Source organism: Oncorhynchus mykiss, chromosome 4, assembly GCF_057628025.1.
Source record: "Oncorhynchus mykiss isolate SJ-2025 chromosome 4, ASM5762802v1, whole genome shotgun sequence".
Taxonomy (NCBI): domain Eukaryota; kingdom Metazoa; phylum Chordata; class Actinopteri; order Salmoniformes; family Salmonidae; genus Oncorhynchus; species Oncorhynchus mykiss.
This window is the reverse complement of record NC_143025.1, coordinates 3,157,900-3,181,347: the sequence shown is the minus strand read 5'-3', so window position 1 is coordinate 3,181,347 and position 23,448 is coordinate 3,157,900. Positions and strand designations below refer to the sequence as shown.

General features: G+C 40.5%; 1 protein-coding gene across 2 annotated transcripts; it reads right to left on the bottom strand.

Moving 5' to 3' along the window:
- Window positions 1–815: 815 nt before the first annotated feature.
- LOC110522690 (SKI family transcriptional corepressor 1 homolog-B-like) lies at window positions 816–22,562 on the bottom strand. Of its 2 annotated transcripts, none has more exons than XM_036969280.2 (7): window positions 20,744–22,562; window positions 20,297–20,393; window positions 20,091–20,198; window positions 19,854–19,919; window positions 19,451–19,525; window positions 19,013–19,087; window positions 816–2,871 (listed from the first exon to the last, which is right to left on the bottom strand). In XM_036969280.2, exons 1-7 carry the CDS (start codon window positions 22,550–22,552, stop codon window positions 2,777–2,779), a joined length of 2,325 nt encoding a protein of 774 aa, XP_036825175.2. In that variant the 5' UTR covers window positions 22,553–22,562; the 3' UTR covers window positions 816–2,776. The 2 variants fall into 2 exon arrangements, with proteins under 2 accessions (XP_036825175.2, XP_036825174.2); XM_036969279.2 differs by having other exon boundaries at window positions 2,294–2,874.
- Between the last annotated feature and the right edge of the window lie 886 nt (window positions 22,563–23,448).

Here is a 23,448-nt window from a genome sequence, read left to right as displayed (position 1 = left end):
CACTTTTTATGGATATCTTTAAAAAATGCTTTCTTCTTGCCACTCTTCCATAAAGGCCAGATTTGTGCAATATACGACTGATTGTTGTCCTATGGACAGAGTCTCCCACCTCAGCTGTAGATCTCTGCAGTTCATCCAGAGTGATCATGGGCCTCTTGGCTGCATCTCTGATCAGTCTTCTCCTTGTATGAGCTGAAAGTTTGGAGGGACGGCCAGGTCTTGGTAGATTTGCAGTGGTCTGATACTCCTTCCATTTCAATATTATCGCTTGCACAGTGCTCCTCACCACTATGACAAGCTATAGCCCACCTATTACCAGTCTGTCACCACTATGACAAGCTATAGCCCCACTATTACCAGTCTGTCACCACTATGACAAGCTATAGCCCCACTATTACCAGTCTGTCACCACTATGACAAGCTATAGCCCCACTATTACCAGTCTGTCAACACTATGACAAGCTATAGCCCCACTATTACCAGTCTGTCACCACTATGACAAGCTATAGCCCCACTATTACCAGTTTCTATGTCACCACTATGACAAGCTATAGCCCCACTATTACCAGTCTGTCTCCACTATGACAAGCTATAGCCCCACTATTACCAGTCTGTCACTACTATGACAAGCTATAGCCCCACTATTACCAGTCTGTCTCCACTATGACAAGCTATAGCCCCACTATTACCAGTCTGTCTGCACTATGACAAGCTATAGCCCCACTATTACCAGTGCATTTGTGTAATTTCAATCGTTATAACACATCCATGATATTGTGTTATGTTATTATTTCACGAAAATATCAGCGTGAGAATCACCAAACAAGGTATTTTATTACACGTTGAAGTCATTTCGGGGTTTAAAGTTTAAAGTGCATTACATCGAGAGAATAGAAAGTTGTGGATGAACAAAGAGCAAACCGTGGTAATGAATAAACAACGTTAGGAAATGAAATCAAAACGTAAACTACTCACATTCAAATGATAACATAGTACTTCCATAAAGACATTTGACTAACAACTATCACAGGATACAGATTCATTGCACTTTGCCTCTAAATATATATATATATATATATATATATATAAATGCTTAATAAAAGTTATGGTATAAATAAAATGTATTTGATGTGGTGTTTTATAATTTTATATAAATTATACATTGAGTCTGAATTCACACGCCCCCAATATGTTAATTACAGACCAGTGACGTCTTACAGACCAGTGACAATGCTGATCTAGGATCAGGTCCGTCCATGTCCAGTCATTCAAAGTCATAGAAGCATCTGAGTAGCAGTGCTGATCTAGGATCAGGTCCGTCCATGTCCAGTCATTCAAAGTCATAAAGCATCTGAGTAGCAGTGCTGATCTAGGATCAGGTCCGTCCATGTTCATAATAATATTATGTATTTTGATCTAAAATGCGAAACTGATCCTAGATCATTACTCAGTTGCAAAATTATTTCCCAAAATACCCATCATTTCCAGAGATCCCGTTTGGAAGATTGATGGAATCAGGATGGAATAAAGCAGGTAATCCAGGAATCGTCCAACCGGGATTACTGGAGAACCTTGGAATTTTGGGGAAAGTCACTGGAAATGTGCTACCCTAACTCAGACACTTCCTCTTTCGTATTTAGGCAGCTGTAGTCTTCAGGTTGGTTTGTAGTCTTGGGGGTGGTAGTAGTCTTCGGGGTAATAGTAGTCTTGGGGGTGGTAGTAGTCTTGGGGGTGGTAGTAGTCTTTGGGGCGGTAGTATTCTTCGGGGCGGTACTAGTCTTGGGGGTGGTAGTAGTCTTTTGGGCGGTAGTAGGCTTTGGGGCGGTAGTAGTCTTTGGGGTGGTAGTAGTCTTCGTGGCGGAAGTAGTCATGGGGGAGGTAGTAGTCTTCAGGGTGGTAGTAGTCTTTGGGGCGGTAGTAGTCTTGGGGGCGTTAGTAGTTTTGGGGCGGTAGTAGTCTTCAGGGCGGTTGTAGTCTTGGGGGTGGTAGTAGTCTTTTGGGCGGTAGTAGTCTTTGGGGTGGTAGTAGTATTGGCAGTGGTAGTAGTCTTGGGGGTGGTGGTAGTCTTTGGGGTGGTAGTAGTCTTGGGGGTGGTAGTAGTCTTGGGGGTGGTAGTAGTCTTGGGGGTGATAGTAGTCTTTGGGGTTGGTAGTAGTCTTGGGGTTGGTAGTAGTCTTGGGGGTGGTAGTAGTCTTGGGGTTGGTAGTAGTCTTGGGGGTGGTAGTAGTCTTCAGGGTGATAGTAGTCTTTGGGGCGGTTGTAGTCTTGGGGGTGGTAGTAGTCATGGGGGTGGTAATAGTCTTGGGGGTGGTAGTAGTCTTGGGGGCGGTTGTAGTCTTGGGGGTGGTAGTAGTCATGGGGGTGGTAATAGTCTTGGGGGTGGTAGTAGTATTGGGGGTGGTAGTAGTCTTCAGGGCGGTTGTAGTCTTGGGGGCGGTAATAGTCTTGGGGGTGGTAGTAGTATTGGGGGTGGTAGTAGTCTTCAGGGCGGTTGTAGTCTTGGGGGCAGTGGTAGTCATGAGGGCGGTAGTGGTCTTGGGGGTGGTAGTAGTCTTGGGGGTGGTAGTAGTCTTCTGGGTGGTAGAAGTCTTCTGGGTGGTAGTAGTCTTCGAGGTGGTAGTAGTCTTTGGGGGTTTAGTAGTCTTGGGGGCGGTAGTAGTCTTGGGGGCGGTAGTCTTTGGGGCGATAGTAGTCTTCGCGGTGGTGGTAGTCCTCTGGGTAGAAGTAGCCTTGCTTTCCAGACTGACGGAGCTCCACGGCGGACTGTGGGAAGGGACTAGGGTGGTAGAAGAGGAGGTTTGAAGGAGCAGGTTCCAGTGCAGTGTCGAGGAGTCAGCATCTTACAGGAGAAATGTTGTAGCGCGTTGTGAGCTTCTGGGAAGAAAGAGAATAGATCACTAAATAGATCCACTAGACGAAGAAAGGGAATAGATCACTAAATAGATCCACTAGATGAAGAAAGGGAATAGATCACTAAATAGATCAACTAGATGAAGAAAGAGAATAGATCCACTAAATGAAGAAAATAGATCACTAAATAGATCCACTAGATGAAGTAAGGGAATAGATCCACTAGATGAATAAAGGAAATAGATCACTAAATTGATCCACTAGATGAAGTAAGGGAATAGATCCACTAGATGAATAAAGGGAATAGATCACTAAATAGATCAACTAGATGAAGAAAGAGAATAGATCACTAAATAGATCCACTAGATGAAGTAAGGGAATAGATCAACTAGATGAAGAAAGAGAATAGATCACTAAATAGATCCACTAGATGAAGTAAGAGAATAGATCACTAAATAGATCCACTAGATGAAGTAAGGGAATAGATCAACTAGATGAAGAAAGAGAATAGATCACTAAATAGATCAACTAGATGAAGTAAGGGAATAGATCAACTAGATGAAGAAAGAGAATAGATCACTAAATAGATCCACTAGATGAAGAAAGGGAATATATCCACTAGATGAAGAAAGGGAATAGATCACTAAATAGATCCACTAGATGAAGTAAGGGAATAGATCACTAAATAGATCAACTAGATGAAGTAAGGGAATAGATCCACTAGATGAAGAAAGAGAATAGATCACTAAATAGATCCACTAGATGAAGTAAGGGAATAGATCCACTAGATGAAGAAAGGGAATAGATCACTAAATAGATCCACTAGATGAAGTAAGGGAATATATCCACTAGATGAAGAAAGGGAATAGATCCACTAGATGAAGAAAGGGAATAGATCACTAAATAGATCCACTAGATGAAGTAAGGGAATAGATCACTAAATAGATCAACTAGATGAAGTAAGGGAATAGATCCATTAGATGAAGAAAGGGAATAGATCCACTAAATGAAGAAAGGGAATAGATCCACTAGATGAATAAAGGGAATAGATCACTAAATAGATCCACTAGATGAAGAAAGGGAATAGATCCACTAGATGAATAAAGGGAATAGATCACTAAATAGATCCACTAGATGAAGAAAGGGAATAGATCCACTAGATGAAGAAAGGGAATAGATCACTAAATAGATCCACTAGATGAAGTAAGGGAATAGATCCACTAGATGAAGAAAGGGAATAGATCCACTAGATGAATAAAGGGAATAGATCACTAAATAGATCAACTAGATGAAGAAGGGAATAGATCACTAAATAGATCCACTAGATGAAGAAGGGAATAGATCACTAAATGGATCCACTAGATGAAGATTTGGGAATAGATCACTAAATAGATCCACTAGATGAAGAAAGGAAATAGATCACTAAATAGATCCACTAGATGAAGAATGGGAATAGATCACTAAATAGATCCACTAGATGAAGAAAGAGAATATAATACACTAGATGAAGAAAGGGAATAGATCACTAAATAGATCCCCTAGATGAAGAAGGGAATAGATCACTAAATAGATCCACTAGATGAAGAAAGGGAATAGATCACTAAATAGATCCCCTAAATGAAGATTGGGAATAGATCACTAAATATATCCACTAGATGAAGATTTGGGAATAGATCACTAAATAGATCCACTAGATGAAGAAAGGGAATAGATCACTAAATAGATCCACTAGATGAAGGATGGGAATAGATCACTAAATAGATCCACTAGATGAAGATTTGGGAATAGATCACTAAATAGATCCACTAGATGAAGATTTGGGAATAGATCACTAAATAGATCCACTAGATTAAGATTTGGGAATAGATCACTAAATAGATCCACTAGATGAAGATTTGGGAATAGATCACTAAATATATCCACTAGATGAAGAAGGGAATAGATCACTAAATAGATCCACAAAGGTGTATGTGTGTTTCAGTGTGGTGGTCCTCACAATGCACATTAAATAGACTTTGCTATTGATGTGTATTCAAATGTTTATAGTCATTTCTCTTTTCAATTGTATATATATATACATTGAAATTTAACTAGGCAAGTCAGATAAGAACAAATTCTTATTTACAATGACGGCCTACCGTGGAACAGTGGGTTATTAACTGCCAAGGTCAGGGGCAGAACGACAGATTTTTACCTTGTCAGCTCAGGGATTCGATTTAGCAACCTTTCAGTTACTGGCCCAACGCTCTAACCACTAGGCTACTTGCCGTATATAGGCCAAAGTCAGTTCTCTTTTCAAATGTATGTAGGCCTAAATCAAATATATTTTCAAATGTATATAGGCCTAAATCAAATCTCTTTTCAAACGTATATAGGCCTAAATCAAATCTCTTTTCAAATGTATATAGGCCTAAATCAATTCTCTTTTCAAATGTATATAGGCCTAAATCAAATCTCTTTTCAAATGTATATAGGCCTAAATCAATACTCTTTTCAAATGTATATAGGCCTAAATCAAATCTCTTTTCAAACGTATATAGGCCTAAATCAATTCTCTTTTCAAATGTATATAGGCCTAAATCAAATCTCTTTGGGTTCAAATATAGTATTAAAGGCAGTTGTGGGTCAATTGAATCAAGGCCATGCTCTAAAATGAATTTAAACTTTAACTAAGCAATAAGGCACGAGGGTGTATGGTATATGGCCAATATACCACGACTAAGGGTTGTTCTTCAGCGTGACAAGTGCCTGGACACAGCCTTTAGCCGTGGTATATGGGCCATATACCACAACCCCCCGAAGTGCCTTATTGCCATTAGAAACTGGTTTTGAGCAGTAAAAATACATGTTTTGTCATAACCGTTGTACACGGTCTGATATACCACAGCTGTCAGCCAATCAGCATTCAGGGCTCGAATATTCCAGTTTATAAAATGTACTATATTGGCCATAAACCACACCCCCGTGCCTTATTGCTTAAACAAAACTTGATTCAAGGGTATGCTCTAAAATGTAATACAACTGCAATCACACAGAACAACACCGGATAAAAACTTAAGAGTTTTTCAATTTAATTTAAATTATTGACATTTACATAAGTATTCAGACCCTTTACTAAGTACTGCACCTTTGGCAGTGATTACAGCCTCAAGTCTTCCTGGGTATGATGCTACAAGCTTGGCACACCTGTATTAGGGGAGTTTCTTCAATTCTTCTCTGCAGATCCTCTCAAGTTCTGTGAGGTTGGATGGGGAGCGTTGCTGCACAGCTGTTTTCAGGTCTCTCCAGAGATGTTCGATCGGGTTCAAGTCCGTTCTCTGGCTGGGCCTTTTAAGGAATTTCAGAGACCTGTCCCGAAGCCACTCCCGTGTTGTCTTGGCTGTGTGCTTAGAGTCGTTGTCCTGTTGAAAAGTGGACCTCCGCCTAAGTCTGAGGTCCTGAGCACTCTGGAGCAGGTTCACAAGGATCTCTCTGAACTTTTCTCCGTTCTTCTTTGCCTCGATCCTGACTAGTCTCCCAGTCCCTGCCACTGAAAAACATCCCCACAGCATGATGCTGCCACCACCATGCTTCATCGTAGGGATGGTGGCAGGTTTCCTCCAGACGTGACGCTTGGCATTCAGGCCAAAGAGTTCAATCTTAGTTTCATCAGACCAGAGAATCTTGTCTCTCATGGTCTGAGAGTCCTTTAGGTGCCTTTAGGCAAACTCCCAGCAGGCCGTCATGTGCCTTTTACTGAGGAGTGGCTTCTGTCCGGCCACTCTACCATAAAGGCCTGATTGGTGGAGTGCTGCAGAGATGGTTGTCCTTCTGGAAGGTTCTTCCATCTTCACAGAGGAACTCTAGAGCTCTGTCAGAGTGGGTTCTTGGGTCACCTAACTAACCAAGGCCCTAACCAAGGCCCTTCTCCCTCGATTGCTAAGTTTAGCCGGGTGGCAAGCTCTAGGAAGAGTTTTCGTGGTTCCATTCGTCCACTGTGTTCTTGGGGACCTTCAATGCTGCAGAAATGTTTTGGTACTCTTCCCCAGATCTGTACCTCGACACAATCCTGTCTCGGAGTTCTAGGGACAATTCCTTCCATCTCATGGCTTGGTTTTTGCTCTGACATGCACTGGCAACTGTGGGACCTTATATAGACAGGTGTGTGCCTTTCCAAATTATGTCCGATCAATTGAATTTACCACAGGTGGACTCCAATCAAGTTGTACAAATATATCAAGGATGATCAATGGAAACAGGATTCACCTGAGCTCAATTTCGAGTCTCATAGCAAAGGGTCTGAATACTTATGTAAATAAGGTATATCTGTTTTTTGTTTTTTAATACATTGTCAAACATTTATAAAAACCTGTTTTTGCTTTGTCATTATGGGGTATTGTGATGTCATTATGGAGGATTGTGATGTCATTATGGAGGATTGTGATGTCATAATGGAGGATTGTGATGTCATAATGGAGTATTGTGTGTAGATTGCTGAGGAAATTATTTTTTAGAATAAGGCTGTAACATAACAAATGTGGAAAATGTGAAGGGGTCGGAATACTTTCCCGAAGGCACTGCACATATAAATAAATAAAATAAATAAAATATGAATCAAGGCCATGATCTGAAATGTAGTAAAACATGTTCATGTATGTCTGAAGAAATGATCTAACCCTTTAGCCACAGCAAGACTGTCTGTTCACAGGTCAGTGTTCCTGACTATGTGTGTTCTTGTGTATAAAATCTGTCAACAAACTATAGTTCTGGCAAGTCGGTTAGGACATCTACTTTGATGCTTGACACAAGTAATTTTTTCAACAATTTTTTACAGACAAATTATTTCACTTATAAATTCACTGTATCACAATTCCAGTGGGTCAGAAGTTTACATACACTAAGTTTACTGTAACTTTAAACAGCTTGGAAAATTCCAGAAAATGATGTCATGGCTGGCTTTAGAAGTTTCTGATAGGCTAATTGACATAATTTGAGTCAATTGGAGGTTTACTTGTGGATGTATTTCAAGGCCTACCTTCAAACTCAGTGCCTCTTTGCTTGACATCATGGAAAAATCAAAAGAAATCAGCCAAGACCTCAGAAAAAGTCTGTTTCATCCTTGGGAGCAATTTCCAAACACCTGAAGGTACCACATTCAAGTATAAACACCAAGTATAAACACCATGAGACCACGTAGCCGTCATACCGCTCAGGAAGGAGACGCGTTCTGTCTCCTAGAGATGAACGTACTTTGGTACGAAAAGTGCAAATAAATCCCAGAACAACAGCAAAGGACCTTGTGAAGATGCTGGAAGAAACGGGTACAAAAGTATCTACATCCACAGTAAAACAAGTCCTACATCAACATAACCTGAAAGGCCGCTCAGCAAGGAAGAAGTCACTGCTCCAAAACCGCCATAAAAAAGCCAGACTACGGTTCGCAACTGACCATGGGGACAAAGATCGTACTTTTTGGAGAAATGTCCTCTGGTCTGATGAAACAAAAACTGTTTGGCCAAAGGAATGGGCCAAAATTCACCCAACTTATTGTGGGAGGCTTGTGTAAGGCTACCCGAAACGTTTGACCCAAGTTAAACCATTTAAAAGCAATGCTACCAAATACTAATTGAATATAAGTACACTTCTGACCCACTGGGAATGTGATGAAAGAAATAAAAGCTGAAATAAATCATTCTCTTCTACTATTACTCTGACATTTCACATTCTTAAAATAAAGTGGTGATCCTAACTGACCTAAAACATGGAATTTTTTACTGGGATTAAATGTCAGGAATTGTGAAAAACTGAGTTTAAATGTATCTGTATCCTTTTGGTTCCTTCCCCAGGCATGATTGTTTCTGTTGCAATGTTAATTCTGTGCGTTGTTCGTGTTTCTTGTTTTGTTTTATGTTGCGTTTATTTATTAAAACTCCCTGAACAAGGTGGTTTACAGAAGAAGATAGCCCCATTTGGAAAAAGACCAAGTCCACACTATGGCAAGACTGGCTCAAATAAGCAAAGAAGAAGCAACAGTCCATCATTACTTTAAGACATGAAGGTCCGTCAATATGGAACATTTCAAGGACTTTGAAAGTTTCTTCAATTGCAGTTGCAAAAAACCATCATGCGCTATGATGAAACTGGCTTTCATGAGGACCGCCACAGGAAAGGAAAGACCCAGAGTTATCTTTGCTGCAGAGGATCAGTTCATTAGAGTTACCAGCCTCAGAAATGTCAGCCCAAATAAATGCTTCACAGAGTTCAAGTAACAGACCCATCTCAACATCAACTGTTCAGAGGAGACTGCGTGAATCAGGGCTTCATGGTTGAATTGATGCAAAGAAACCACTACTATAGGACACCAATAATAAGAAGAGACTTGCTTATGCCAAGAAACACGAGCAATGGACATTAGACCGGTGGAAATCTGTCCTTTGGTCTGATGAGTCCAAATTTGAGATTTTTCGCTCCAACCGCCATGTCTTTGTGAGATGCAGAGTAGGTGAACAGATGATATCCGCAGGTGTGGTTCCCAACATGAAGCATGGAGGAGGAGGTGTTATGGTGTGGGGGTGCTTTGCTGGTGACACTGACTGTGATTTATTTAGAATTCAAGGCACACTTAACCAGCATTGCTACCACAGCATCCTGCAGTGATACGCCATCCCATCTGGTTTGGGCTTAGTGGGACTATCATTTGTTTTTCAACAGGACAATGACCCAACACACCTCCAGGCTGTGTAAGGGCTATTTGACCAAGAAGGAGAGTGATGATGCTGCATCAGATGACCTGGCCTCCACAATCACCCGACCTCAACCCAATTGAGATGGTTTTAGATGAGTTGGACCACAGAGTGAAGGAAAAACATATGTGGGAACTCCTTCAAGACTGTTGGAAAAGCATTCCAGGTGAAGCTGGTTGAGAGAATGCCAAAAGTGTGCAACACTGTCATCAAGGCAAAGGGTGGATACTTTGAAGAATCTCAAATATGAAATATATTTGGATTTGTAGTCTGATTAGTAGTTGTATCAGGTCTGCTAGTAATATCAGGTCTGATAGTTGATTAGTAGTTATATCAGGTCTGCTAGTTATATCAGGTCTGATAGTTGATTAGTAGTTATATCAGGTCTGATAGTTGATTAGTAGTTATATCAGGTATGATAGCTGTGGGACAGTCTGATTTGTAGTTATATCAGGTCTGTTAGCTGTGGGACAGTCTGATTTGTAGTTATATCAGGTCTGTTAGCTGTGGGACTGTCTGATATGTAGTTATATCAGGTCTGTTAGCTGTGGGACCGTCTGATTTGTAGATATATCAGTTATGTTAGCTGTGGGACAGTCTGATTTGTAGTTATATCAGGTCTGTTAGCTGTGGGACAGTCTGATTTGTAGTTATATCAGGTCTGTCAGCTGTGGGACTGTCTGATTTGTAGTTATATCAGGTCTGTCAGCTGTGGGACTGTCTGATTTGTAGTTATATCAGGTCTGTTAGCTGTGGGAACGTCTGATTTGTAGATATATCAGGTCTGTTAGCTGTGGGAACGTCTGATTTGTAGATATATCAGGTCTGTTAGCTGTGGGACTGTCTGATTTGTAGATATATCAGGTCTGTTAGCTGTGGGACTGTCTGATTTGTAGTTATATCAGGTCTGTTAGCTGTGGGAACGTCTGATTTGTAGATATATCAGGTCTGTTAGCTGTGGGAACGTCTGATTTGTAGTTATATCAGGTCTGCTAGTTATATCAAGTCTGATGGTTGATTAGTAGTTAAATCAGGTCTGATAGCTGATTAGTAGTTATATCAGGTCTTTTAGTTATGTCAGGTCTGATAGCTGATTAGTAGTTATATCAGGTATTTTTGTTGATTAGTAGATATATCAGGTCTGATAGTTATATCAGGTCTGATAGTTGATTAGTAGTTATATCAGGTCTGATAGTTGATTAGTAGTTATATCAGGTCTGATAGTTGATTAATAGTTATATCAGGTCTGTTAGCTGTGGGACCGTCTGATTTGTAGTTATATCAGGTCTGATAGCTGATTAGTAGTTATATCAGGTATTTTTGTTGATTAGTAGATATATCAGGTCTGTTAGTTATATCAGGTCTGATAGCTGATTAGTAGTTATATCAGGTCTGATAGCTGATTAGTAGTCATATCAGGTCTGATAGTTGATTAATAGTTATATCAGGTCTGATAGTTGATTAGTAGTTATATCAGGTCTGATAGTTGATTAGTAGTTATATCAGGTCTGCTAGTTATATCAGGTTTGATAGCTGATTGGTAGTTATATCAGGTCTGTTAGTTATATCAGGTCTGTTAGCTGATTAGTAGTTATACCAGGTCTGTTAGTTATATCAGGTCTGTTAGCTGATTAGTAGTTATACCAGGTCTGTTAGCTGATTAGTAGTTATACCAGGTCTGTTAGCTGATTAGTAGTTATACCAGGTCTGTTAGTTATATCAGGTCTGCTAGCTGATCAGTAGTTATACCAGGTCTGTTAGTTATATCAGGTCTGTTAGCTGATTAGTAGTTATATCAGGTCTGATAGCTGATTAGTAGTTATATCAGGTCTGATAGTTGATTAGTAGTTATATCAGGTCTGATAGTTATATCAGGTCTGATAGTTGATTAGTAGTTATATCAGGTCTGATAGTTGATTAGTAGTTATATCAGGTCTGATAGTTGATTAGTAGTTATATCAGGTCTGCTAGTTGATTAGTAGTTATATCAGGTCTGATAGTTGATTAGTAGTTATATCAGGTATGTTAGTTATATCAGGTCTGTTAGCTGATTAGTAGTTATATCAGGTCTGCTAGCTGATTAGTAGTTATATCAGGTCTGTTAGATGATTAGTAGTTATATCAGGTCTGTTAGCTGATTAGTAGTTTTATCAGGTCTGTTAGCTGATTAGTAGTTATATCAGGTCTGTTAGCTGATTAGTAGTTTTATCAGGTCTGTTAGCTGATTAGTAGTTATATCAGGTCTGTTAGCTGATTAGTAGTTTTATCAGGTCTGTTAGCTGATTAGTAGTTATATCAGGTCTGTTAGCTGATTAGTAGTTATATCAGGTCTGTTAGCTGATTAGTAGTTTTATCAGGTCTGCTAGCTGATTAGTAGTTATATCAGGTCTGCTAGCTGATTAGTAGTTATATCAGGTCTGCTAGCTGATTAGTAGTTATATCAGGTCTGCTAGCTGATTAGTAGTTATATCAGGTCTGATAGTTGATTAGTAGTTATATCAGGTCTGCTAGCTGATTAGTAGTTATATCAGGTCTGCTAGCTGATTAGTAGTTATATCAGGTCTGATAGTTGATTAGTAGTTATATCAGGTCTGCTAGCTGATTAGTAGTTATATCAGGTCTGCTAGCTGATTAGTAGTTATATCAGGTCTGATAGTTGATTAGTAGTTATATCAGGTCTGCTAGCTGATTAGTAGTTATATCAGGTCTGATAGTTGATTAGTAGTTATATCAGGTCTGCTAGCTGATTAGTAGTTATATCAGGTCTGCTAGTTATATCAGGTCTGCTAGTTATATCAGGTCTGATAGTTGATTAGTAGTTATATCAGGTCTGATAGCTGATTAGTAGTTATATCAGGTCTGATAGTTGATTAGTAGTTATATCAGGTCTGATAGCTGATTAGTAGTTATATCAGGTCTGATAGTTGATTAGTAGTTATATCAGGTCTGATAGTTGATTGATAGTTATATCAGGTCTGTTAGCTGTGGGACCGTCTGATTTGTAGTTATATCAGGTCTGATAGCTGATTAGTAGTTATATCAGGTATTTTTGTTGATTAGTAGATATATCAGGTCTGTTAGTTATATCAGGTCTGATAGCTGATTAGTAGTTATATCAGGTCTGATAGCTGATTAGTAGTCATATCAGGTCTGATAGTTGATTAATAGTTATATCAGGTCTGATAGTTGATTAGTAGTTATATCAGGTCTGATAGTTGATTAGTAGTTATATCAGGTCTGCTAGTTATATCAGGTTTGATAGCTGATTGGTAGTTATATCAGGTCTGTTAGTTATATCAGGTCTGTTAGCTGATTAGTAGTTATACCAGGTCTGTTAGTTATATCAGGTCTGTTAGCTGATTAGTAGTTATACCAGGTCTGTTAGCTGATTAGTAGTTATACCAGGTCTGTTAGCTGATTAGTAGTTATACCAGGTCTGTTAGTTATATCAGGTCTGCTAGCTGATCAGTAGTTATACCAGGTCTGTTAGTTATATCAGGTCTGTTAGCTGATTAGTAGTTATATCAGGTCTGATAGCTGATTAGTAGTTATATCAGGTCTGATAGTTGATTAGTAGTTATATCAGGTCTGATAGTTATATCAGGTCTGATAGTTGATTAGTAGTTATATCAGGTCTGATAGTTGATTAGTAGTTATATCAGGTCTGATAGTTGATTAGTAGTTATATCAGGTCTGCTAGTTGATTAGTAGTTATATCAGGTCTGATAGTTGATTAGTAGTTATATCAGGTATGTTAGTTATATCAGGTCTGTTAGCTGATTAGTAGTTATATCAGGTCTGCTAGCTGATTAGTAGTTATATCAGGTCTGTTAGATGATTAGTAGTTATATCAGGTCTGCTAGCTGATTAGTAGTTTTATCAGGTCTGTTAGCTGATTAGTAGTTATATCAGGTCTGCTAGCTGATTAGTAGTTTTATCAGGTCTGCTAGCTGATTAGTAGTTATATCAGGTCTGCTAGCTGATTAGTAGTTATATCAGGTCTGTTAGCTGATTAGTAGTTATATCAGGTCTGCTAGCTGATTAGTAGTTTTATCAGGTCTGCTAGCTGATTAGTAGTTATATCAGGTCTGCTAGCTGATTAGTAGTTATATCAGGTCTGATAGTTGATTAGTAGATATATCAGGTCTGCTAGCTGATTAGTAGTTATATCAGGTCTGATAGTTGATTAGTAGTTATATCAGGTCTGCTAGCTGATTAGTAGTTATATCAGGTCTGCTAGCTGATTAGTAGTTATATCAGGTCTGATAGTTGATTAGTAGTTATATCAGGTCTGCTAGCTGATTAGTAGTTATATCAGGTCTGATAGTTGATTAGTAGTTATATCAGGTCTGCTAGCTGATTAGTAGTTATATCAGGTCTGCTAGTTATATCAGGTCTGCTAGTTATATCAGGTCTGATAGCTGATTAGTAGTCATATCAGGTCTGTTAGTTATATCAGGTCTGATAGCTGATTAGTAGTCATATCAGGTCTGATAGTTGATTAGTAGTTATATCAGGTCTGATAGTTGATTAGTAGTTATATCAGGTCTGCTAGCTGATTAGTAGTCATATCAGGTCTGTTAGTTATATCAGGTCTGATAGCTGATTAGTAGTCATATCAGGTCTGATAGTTGATTAGTAGTTATATCAGGTCTGATAGTTGATTAGTAGTTATATCAGGTCTGATAGTTGATTCGTAGTTATATCAGGTCTGATAGTTGATTAGTAGTTATATCAGGTCTGATAGTTGATTAGTAGTTATATCAGGTCTGATAGCTGATTAGTAGTTATATCAGGTCTGCTAGTTATATCAGGTCTGATAGCTGATTAGTAGTTATATCAGGTCTGATAGTTATATCAGGTCTGTTAGCTGATTAGTAGTTATATCAGGTATGATAGCTGATTAGTAGTTATATCAGGTCTGATAGCTGATTAGTAGTTATATCAGGTCTGATAGCTGATTAGTAGTTATATCAGGTCTGATAGTTATATCAGGTCTGATAGTTGATTAGTAGTTATATCAGGTCTGCTAGTTATATCAGGTCTGATAGTTGATTAGTAGTTATATCAGGTCTGCTAGTTATATCAGGTCTGATAGTTGATTAGTAGTTATATCAGGTCTGCTAGTTATATCAGGTCTGATAGCTGATTAGTAGTCATATCAGGTCTGTTAGTTATATCAGGTCTGATAGTTGATTAGTAGTTATATCAGGTCTGCTAGCTGATTAGTAGTTATATCAGGTCTGCTAGCTGATTAGTAGTTATATCAGGTCTGCTAGCTGATTAGTAGTTATATCAGGTCTGCTAGCTGATTAGTAGTAATATCACGTCTGCTAGCTGATTAGTAGTTATATCAGGTCTGCTAGCTGATTAGTAGTCATATCAGGTCTGTTAGTTATATCAGGTCTGATAGTTGCTTAGTAGTTATATCAGGTCTGATAGTTGATTAGTAGTTATATCAGGTCTGCTAGCTGATTAGTAGTTATATCAGGTCTGCTAGCTGATTAGTAGTTATATCAGGTCTGTTAGCTGATTAGTAGTTATATCAGGTCTGCTAGCTGATTAGTAGTTATATCAGGTCTGCTAGTTATATCAGGTCTGTTAGCTGATTAGTAGTTATATCAGGTCTGTTAGCTGATTAGTAGTTATATCAGGTCTGTTAGTTATATCAGGTCTGATAGTTGATTAGTAGTTATATCAGGTCTGCTAGCTGATTAGTAGTTATATCAGGTCTGCTAGCTGATTAGTAGTTATATCAGGTCTGTTAGCTGATTAGTAGTTATATCAGGTCTGTTAGTTATATCAGGTCTGATAGTTGATTAGTAGTTATATCAGGTCTGCTAGTTGATTAGTAGTTATATCAGGTCTGCTAGCTGATTAGTAGTTATATCAGGTCTGTTAGCTGATTAGTAGTTATATCAGGTCTGCTAGCTGATTAGTAGTTACATCAGGTCTGCTAGTTATATCAGGTCTGTTAGCTGATTAGTAGTCATATCAGGTCTGCTAGTTATATCAGGTCTGATAGTTGATTAGTAGTTATATCAGGTCTGCTAGTTATATCAGGTCTGCTAGTTATATCAGGTCTGCTAGTTATATCAGGTCTGATAGTTGATTAGTAGTTATATCAGGTCTGCTAGTTATATCAGGTCTGCTAGTTATATCAGGTCTGTTAGCTGATTAGTAGTTATATCAGGTCTGTTAGTTATATCAGGTCTGTTAACTGATTAGTAGTTATATCAGGTCTGATAGTTGATTAGTAGTTATATCAGGTCTGTTAGTTATATCAGGTCTGTTAGCTGATTAGTAGTTATATCAGGTCTGCTAGCTGATTAGTAGTTACATCAGGTCTGCTAGTTATATCAGGTCTGTTAGCTGATTAGTAGTTATATCAGGTCTGATAGTTGATTAGTAGTTATATCAGGTCTGTTAGCTGATTAGTAGTTATATCAGGTCTGATAGTTGATTAGTAGTTATATCAGGTCTGCTAGCTGATTAGTAGTTATATCAGGTCTGTTAGCTGATTAGTAGTTATATCAGGTCTGTTAGCTGATTAGTAGTTACATCAGGTCTGCTAGCTGATTAGTAGTTACATCAGGTCTGTTAGCTGATTAGTAGTTATATCAGGTCTGCTAGCTGATTAGTAGTTACATCAGGTCTGCTAGTTATATCAGGTCTGTTAGCCGTGTGATAGCTGAACTGAGTGGCTGGAGACGGCTTTACGTTGTTAATTTAGGTTGAGTTGATCATAGTTATATAGACTCATGTATTATGTGCATGTAAATATTATTGTTCTGACCTAATATTGTCTTTCTAATCTTTTTAAATTTTTTGTTGTTGCAGGTCTGTGTGTTAATAACGCCAGTGTTGAATTAAACACAAAATATCTGTTTTTAGATTCATTAAAAAAATACTTAAATCCTTAAACGATGTCCACAGTTATGACTATAGACTGTAGGCCTATACATCCATCTGTGTTGTGATATAGTTTATTTTGACTGTTCATCAAGGGCCCGATTCTGACTTAGGAAATTAAGCCTTTCTTACGTACACCTTGACGATGCACTTCTCAGGGGTTGCTATTCAGACTTACCTTTATGAAGGTGCGTAACGGCTTTGCAGGTGTGGTTCCCTTACCTTATGAAGGTGCGTAACGGCTTTGCAGGTGTGGTTCCCTTACCTTATGAAGGTGCGTAACGGCTTTGCAGGTGTGGTTCCCTTGCCTTATGAAGGTGCGTAACGGCTTTGCAGGTGTGGTTCCCTTACCTTTATGAAGGTGCGTAACGGCTTTGCAGGTGTGGTTCCCTTACCTTTATGAAGGTGCGTAACGGCTTTGCAGGTGTGGTTCCCTTACCTTATGAAGGTGCGTAACGGCTTTGCAGGTGTGGTTCCCTTACCTTTATGAAGGTGCGTAACGGCTTTGCAGGTGTGGTTCCCTTACCTTATGAAGGTGCGTAACGGCTTTGCAGGTGTGGTTCCCTTACCTTATGAAGGTGCGTAACGGCTTTGCAGGTGTGGTTCCCTTACCTTTATGAAGGTGCGTAACGGCTTTGCAGGTGTGGTTCCCTTACCTTTATGAAGGTGCGTAACGGCTTTGCAGGTGTGGTTCCCTTACCTTATGAAGGTGCGTAACGGCTTTGCAGGTGTGGTTCCCTTACCTTATGAAGGTGCGTAACGGCTTTGCAGGTGTGGTTCCCTTACCTTATGAAGGTGCGTAACGGCTTTGCAGGTGTGGTTCCCTTACCTTTATGAAGGTGCGTAACGGCTTTGCAGGTGTGGTTCCCTTACCTTATGAAGGTGCGTAACGGCTTTGCAGGTGTGGTTCCCTTACCTTATGAAGGTGCGTAACGGCTTTGCAGGTGTGGTTCCCTTACCTTTATGAAGGTGCGTAACGGCTTTGCAGGTGTGGTTCCCTTACCTTTATGAAGGTGCGTAACGGCTTTGCAGGTGTGGTTCCCTTACCTTTATGAAGGTGCGTAACGGCTTTGCAGGTGTGGTTCCCTTACCTTTATGAAGGTGCGTAACGGCTTTGCAGGTGTGGTTCCCTTACCTTTATGAAGGTGCGTAACGGCTTTGCAGGTGTGGTTCCCTTACCTTATGAAGGTGCGTAACGGCTTTGCAGGTGTGGTTCCCTTACCTTATGAAGGTGCGTAACGGCTTTGCAGGTGTGGTTCCCTTACCTTATGAAGGTGCGTAACGGCTTTGCAGGTGTGGTTCCCTTACCTTTATGAAGGTGCGTAACGGCTTTGCAGGTGTGGTTCCCTTACCTTATGAAGGTGCGTAACGGCTTTGCAGGTGTGGTTCCCTTACCTTATGAAGGTGCGTAACGGCTTTGCAGGTGTGGTTCCCTTACCTTTATGAAGGTGCGTAACGGCTTTGCAGGTGTGGTTCCCTTACCTTTATGAAGGTGCGTAACGGCTTTGCAGGTGTGGTTCCCTTACCTTTATGAAGGTGCGTAACGGCTTTGCAGGTGTGGTTCCCTTACCTTTATGAAGGTGCGTAACGGCTTTGCAGGTGTGGTTCCCTTACCTTATGAAGGTGCGTAACGGCTTTGCAGGTGTGGTTCCCTTACCTTTATGAAGGTGCGTAACGGCTTTGCAGGTGTGGTTCCCTTACCTTTATGAAGGTGCGTAACGGCTTTGCAGGTGTGGTTCCCTTACCTTATGAAGGTGCGTAACGGCTTTGCAGGTGTGGTTCCCTTGCCAGGGGCTGAATAAATGTAATGCAACTAATTAAATCCACTTGTTGGCTGACAGATTTTATTCTGGTGGAATTTTCATTCAATCAGGGTTTTTAGTACATGTATCTTAAGCCATCCCTTTAAATATGGTGTACCCTTTAATAAGAAAGACTAGAATACATGTAGAGAACTGGTTTAAATATGGTGTACCCTTTTAGTGGGGCGGCAGTGTGGTTAGAGCGTTGGACTAGTAAACCGAAAGGTTGAAAGTTCAAATCCCCGAGCTGACAAGGTACAAATCTGTCGTTCTGCCCCTGAACAGGCAGTTAACCCCACTGTTCCTAGGCCGTCATTGAAAATAAGAATTTGTTTGGTTGATTGATTAAAGGCATGGGATGATCAAAGGCATTATTGTGTATATAAATATATATATATATATATAGATAGACTAAATATATATATATATATATATATATATATATATATAAATATATACACACACTGAGTGTACAAAACATTAAGAACACCTGCTTTCTCCATGACATAGACTGACCAGGTGAATCCAGGTGAAAGCTATGATCCCTTATTGATGTCACTTGTTAAATCCACTTCAAAATCAGTGTAGATGAAGGGGAGGAGACAGGTTAAAGAAGGATTGTTAAGCCTTGAGACTATTGAGAGATGGATTGTGTATGTGGTGGTGGTGGTGGGGGGTGTGGGTGGGGGGTATGGGGGGGGGGGGGGTATGTTGGTATGTTCTCACCTCTGACAATATGAAGCTGCTGAACCATCTCTTCCCTGTAGGACAGCTCCCTTTTCATCTGATGATGGAAATTATCTGGGGAGCAATTACAATAGCTTAGTCATCTTTAGTATAGCCGATAAACGACTATTTGAATGTGGTTGCCTATACACGCTCGGGCATCCTACTCGGGCAAAAAATTGAATAAAGCCTCCTAAATCATCAAGTACACAAACGAATAGCCATATGAATTGGATTGAAAAATAAATGACATTCGAATCATGCAATAAAAACTGACATGCACTATAAAACACACCTAACGTCGTGAAAACCATATCGACGTGTGTTTGTTCAGCGGTCAACATGCTGATCGTGATGTGCGTGATACTACGAGAAACATTCTCTTTTTTACAACCCCTTCGACTCGAAAACTAACATTTGATTTAAAATGAATTATACTTTTTAAATGTTGGAATTCTCGTTCCAATTTCTTCCTTAGCTCCACTTGCTCAACGAGCTGTCTCTGCAATTCGTCTGTAGAAAATGAATGAACAAATGTGTTAAAAATAAATAAAAAATGAATATGGGGTGAAAATGGCTGCGGGGTATAGGCTAAATGGTAGACTAAATTATGTTAAACGATTCATGTCAAGCGATTGGTAAAAGGCCTAGGGTGAAAGCCAGTCTATTCTATTCTGCAGGGATCATGTAAAGGCATCATTTAGGGATTCTTCCAATTATTAAAGAAAGCCTATAAATAAACAATATCATTATTATTATTATAAAAACAAAAAAAAACAAATAGGCAAACATTTTTTTATAAATAACAATGTAATAATAATAAGTTATTGTACGGTGTTACCTTTTGCCAGGTTTTCTATGTCTTTCTGAGTTTGTAATACTCTGCTAACATTGTGCGTTGCCTCGCCTGAAAACACACAGAGACAATATTTATAGCGTTACAAAATATACACAAATAGGCCATTAAAAAAAAAAAAGAGGCTTTAATTCTTCTTTTTTTTTTATATATAAGAAAAAGTTCCGACAGAAAATGTAAAATCGCCTATTATCGACGGAGAAGATGATCGCTAGAACTAACCCTCATTCAGAGCTACTCTCGGGCTCTCCTCGCCGCTTTGGCCGTCACAAGACTTCGTTTCAACCTCCTCCATTGTCGAAGACGGCTCCTCTCTACTGACACAGTCGTCTAAATAAACATCAAATAAATCCAATGGAAATCAATGAGTCTCGTTGCTTTTCCCGAAATGTTTTTTATTATAACATTTGAACAGAACAACATCCAACCTTTCGATTCCACGGTATCTTTACGGTAATTCGGTGCTGAACCAAAAGCATATGGACTTCTCCTTTGTTGCATATCACTCCTGTCCGGTGAATATATCTAGATAAATCAGGACAGGATAATGAAGTTAATCGGTAAATTGCATTCAATTCATGCTCTCTGACATTTGTTTTTTTTTTGGGGGGGACAAATTGTGTATTTGAACGACCTTTGATTCTCTGCTGTTTAAACACAGACAAAACAAACGTGAACGTAAAAATGAAAAATAAGCCCAAATCTATACGTGACATTATAAAGGATGATGCCTTTTCCGATGAGTCAATTAATGAACGGTGGTCTATTGTTACTTTTTAATTCCTATCTGTGAATTCCTAATTCACAACAAACAAACACAAACTATTTGCCTTGGTATGTAGAACATCGAGAGTGTGTCCATATCAATCACTCACTTCAACAATAGACGTGGTCTTGTTCTCCTGTCTCTCTCTGTCTGAAGACAGTAGTACCACGTGTAGAGGTAAATTCATTCTCTGTGAGTCGACCACAGCCGCTTGTTCCGGCTCCGATTTGGATTCTAGGCCGTTTAGTGAAGCACCCTGTGCCAAGTTTAGAAAGGGTACAGGGGGGCTCTTGCTGACCTCAATGTTGTGCGGAAGTGACTCCTCATCCTCTTGTGATTTATTGGTTTCAACGTCCACATCCGTCTCTCCCACACTGTCCACGCTTCCGGGGGACACGGACCTGTAACTCGAGCTCTCGCTCAGGAAATCTGGTGACAGGTAGCCAGCTCGAGCCCCGTTGTACGACCCCCGGTTACCGTAAAGTTTGGCTATACTCTCCGCGTCTTTGATGACGGGTCTGAATGCAGAGACGTAGCTAATCTTCCGTGATAGAACTGGCCTTATACAGTCCATTGGCCTCGCCTCATCGCCAAACTTGTCGTCCTCATTCCGGGTGGACTGTGTGCTAGAGCACTGGTCACTGTCCATCAGACTGTCCCTCGGAGTGTTGCTACTTCTGTCACTCTGCTCGGATGCGTCCAGATCACTCTGTCGGGCGCACAGGAGATCCGAGTGCGGTTTGTGCTGGGCCTGTGGCTGTGGCTGGGGGTGGGGGTGGGGGTAGGGGGGCATGGTCAGGCCACCTGCAGTAGGCCAGAACATGGGGAAAGAGTGGTAGGCGCTGTCCTTGGTGCTAGGCCAGGAGAAGACCCCGGAGAGGTGGGCTTTGTTTTGCTCTCCTTCCATCACACCACCACTATCATTCTTTTTCTGGAACAGCCCGAATGTCGGGAACCCGTAGGGATGTGGGTAAAGCGGCGGAGGAATCTTCACATTCTGCAGCATACCGAAGCTCTTACTGGGCACCGGGATAACCGGATAGCTGCGCGTGGTACTCATACTCCCCATGCCTCCCCGGTTGTCCTCGCAGCGGAGGATTTTAGGGGGGATCTCCGGTGAGTCTCTCCGGGAGAGGTTGCTAGGTCCTTGATGTGATTTCAATGGAAAAGAACGCTCAGACCCGTGACCGTGCACGGGCATCGTTCTCTTCCGGCTGCCCCCGTTGAACATGGCCTTCACGTCCTCCCATGCATGTGCCACGTCGTCAGACGAGCCCTTGTCGGTGAGTTTGAGGTGTCTCCTCCAGGAGTTAAAGTTAGCAGCGTCTGGCTGGGTATACTTGGATTCTGGTGTGCGGTGAGAGTGGAATATGAACTTATTGGGAGAAAAATACATGTTACAGAAGGAGCACTTGATGCACTTGGCTCGGGAGCTGTTGTACCTGGCTGGTATAAAGTTACCACGGCTCCCCCACGCGCACTCGTGGGACACATCAAACGCGAAGTTTTCCGGTAATTTTGGAGGGTTGTGAGCTCCAAGAAATGATTTACAAAGCCTCTCGGCCTCGCGCTTTGTAATCATCCCACAGCGCCTCGAGGAGATGGGCATGGCGCCCGCACGCCTCAGAATCTCCAGCTGGACCGGGGTGCATTGCACGCAGGTGATTCCCAGCGCCACGCGCCGGTTGTGGATCTCGTTATAGCTGTAGTTCTTCAGCAGAGTGTTGGAGATCTGCGCCAGGCACAGTCTCTCCTGACCGTCCAGCACCAGGCAGACTATGGGTATTCCATACAGGGCGGTCTCGCTGACCTGGTTGGGTTTCAGGTTGGGGTTGAATGTTGGGAGGTCCTGTTTGGAGCTCGGTGGAGAAGAGCTGGAGTCCCGTGTCGCAGGTAGCAGACGAGGATTACACTCCATTGCTGGAAGCCTGCAGAAACAAAACGAACAATTATTATCATGACAAAGTTTTAATTTATATATATATATATATATATATTTTACCAATAATACTTATAAACTAATTTATAATCCAGGCTGCATCACATCCGGCCGTGATTGGGAGTCCCATAGGGCGGCGCACAATTGGTCCAGCGTCGTCCGGGTTTGGCCCGGTGTAGGCCGTCATTGTAAATAAATAAGAATGTGTTCTTAACTGACTTGCCTAGTTATACAAAGGTTAAATACATTTTTTTTTTTAAATAAAGAATACAAATAATGATTTTAAAACAATCCGTATCCTCTTTCCAGCTTCCAAAAAATATAATCTATTGATTAGCCTATAATGACAGCAAATAGTCCTAATAAAAATCGCACAATTACATAGACATAATACTAGTCATCATAAAAACAATAAAATAGACCTGTATTGTTTAAATAGCCCATAAGAACAATATAAAAAATATAGTAAAATTGATTATATGTATGCGTAAAAGATAATACTTTTACGAGAAACGCTTGGTGGTTTCTCAGGATTTTGTAAAAGCCTATTTTCCAAATCAGATCTAGTGCTATTGCCGCCTAAACCCGTCTTTAACGTGATGAGAGCTGACTCAGCCGGGCCCAAAGCTGATTTAGCCGGTCCCAGAGCTGACCTTAGCCGCGCGGAGAGCAGAGGAGAAGGGCTGAACAGGGCCGGCTAAGAGGCTAACAGGATACGGAACAGAAGGAAAAGACACATGTAGCCATGCCAAGCAGCTTAACCTGGAGGATTGAGCCTGTAAGCAGCTCTATAGGTCCTGGATCGGTTAGTAAGATAACAGACCCACTAAAAGAGGAACATTTAAGACCTTTCCAAGAACATACTCGTTTTTTCC

Excerpts from the sequence above, each read along its gene's own strand:
- LOC110522690 (XM_036969279.2), bottom strand. The coding sequence starts at position 22,552 with ATGGAGTGTAATCCTCGTCTGCTACCTGCGACACGGGACTCCAGCTCT. Across the intron at positions 20,199-20,296 it reads AGATACCGTGGAATCGAAAG|ACGACTGTGTCAGTAGAGAG; the intron begins GTTGGATGTTGT and ends ATGTTTATTTAG. Across the intron at positions 19,526-19,853 it reads CATAGAAAACCTGGCAAAAG|ACGAATTGCAGAGACAGCTC; the intron begins GTAACACCGTAC and ends CATTTTCTACAG.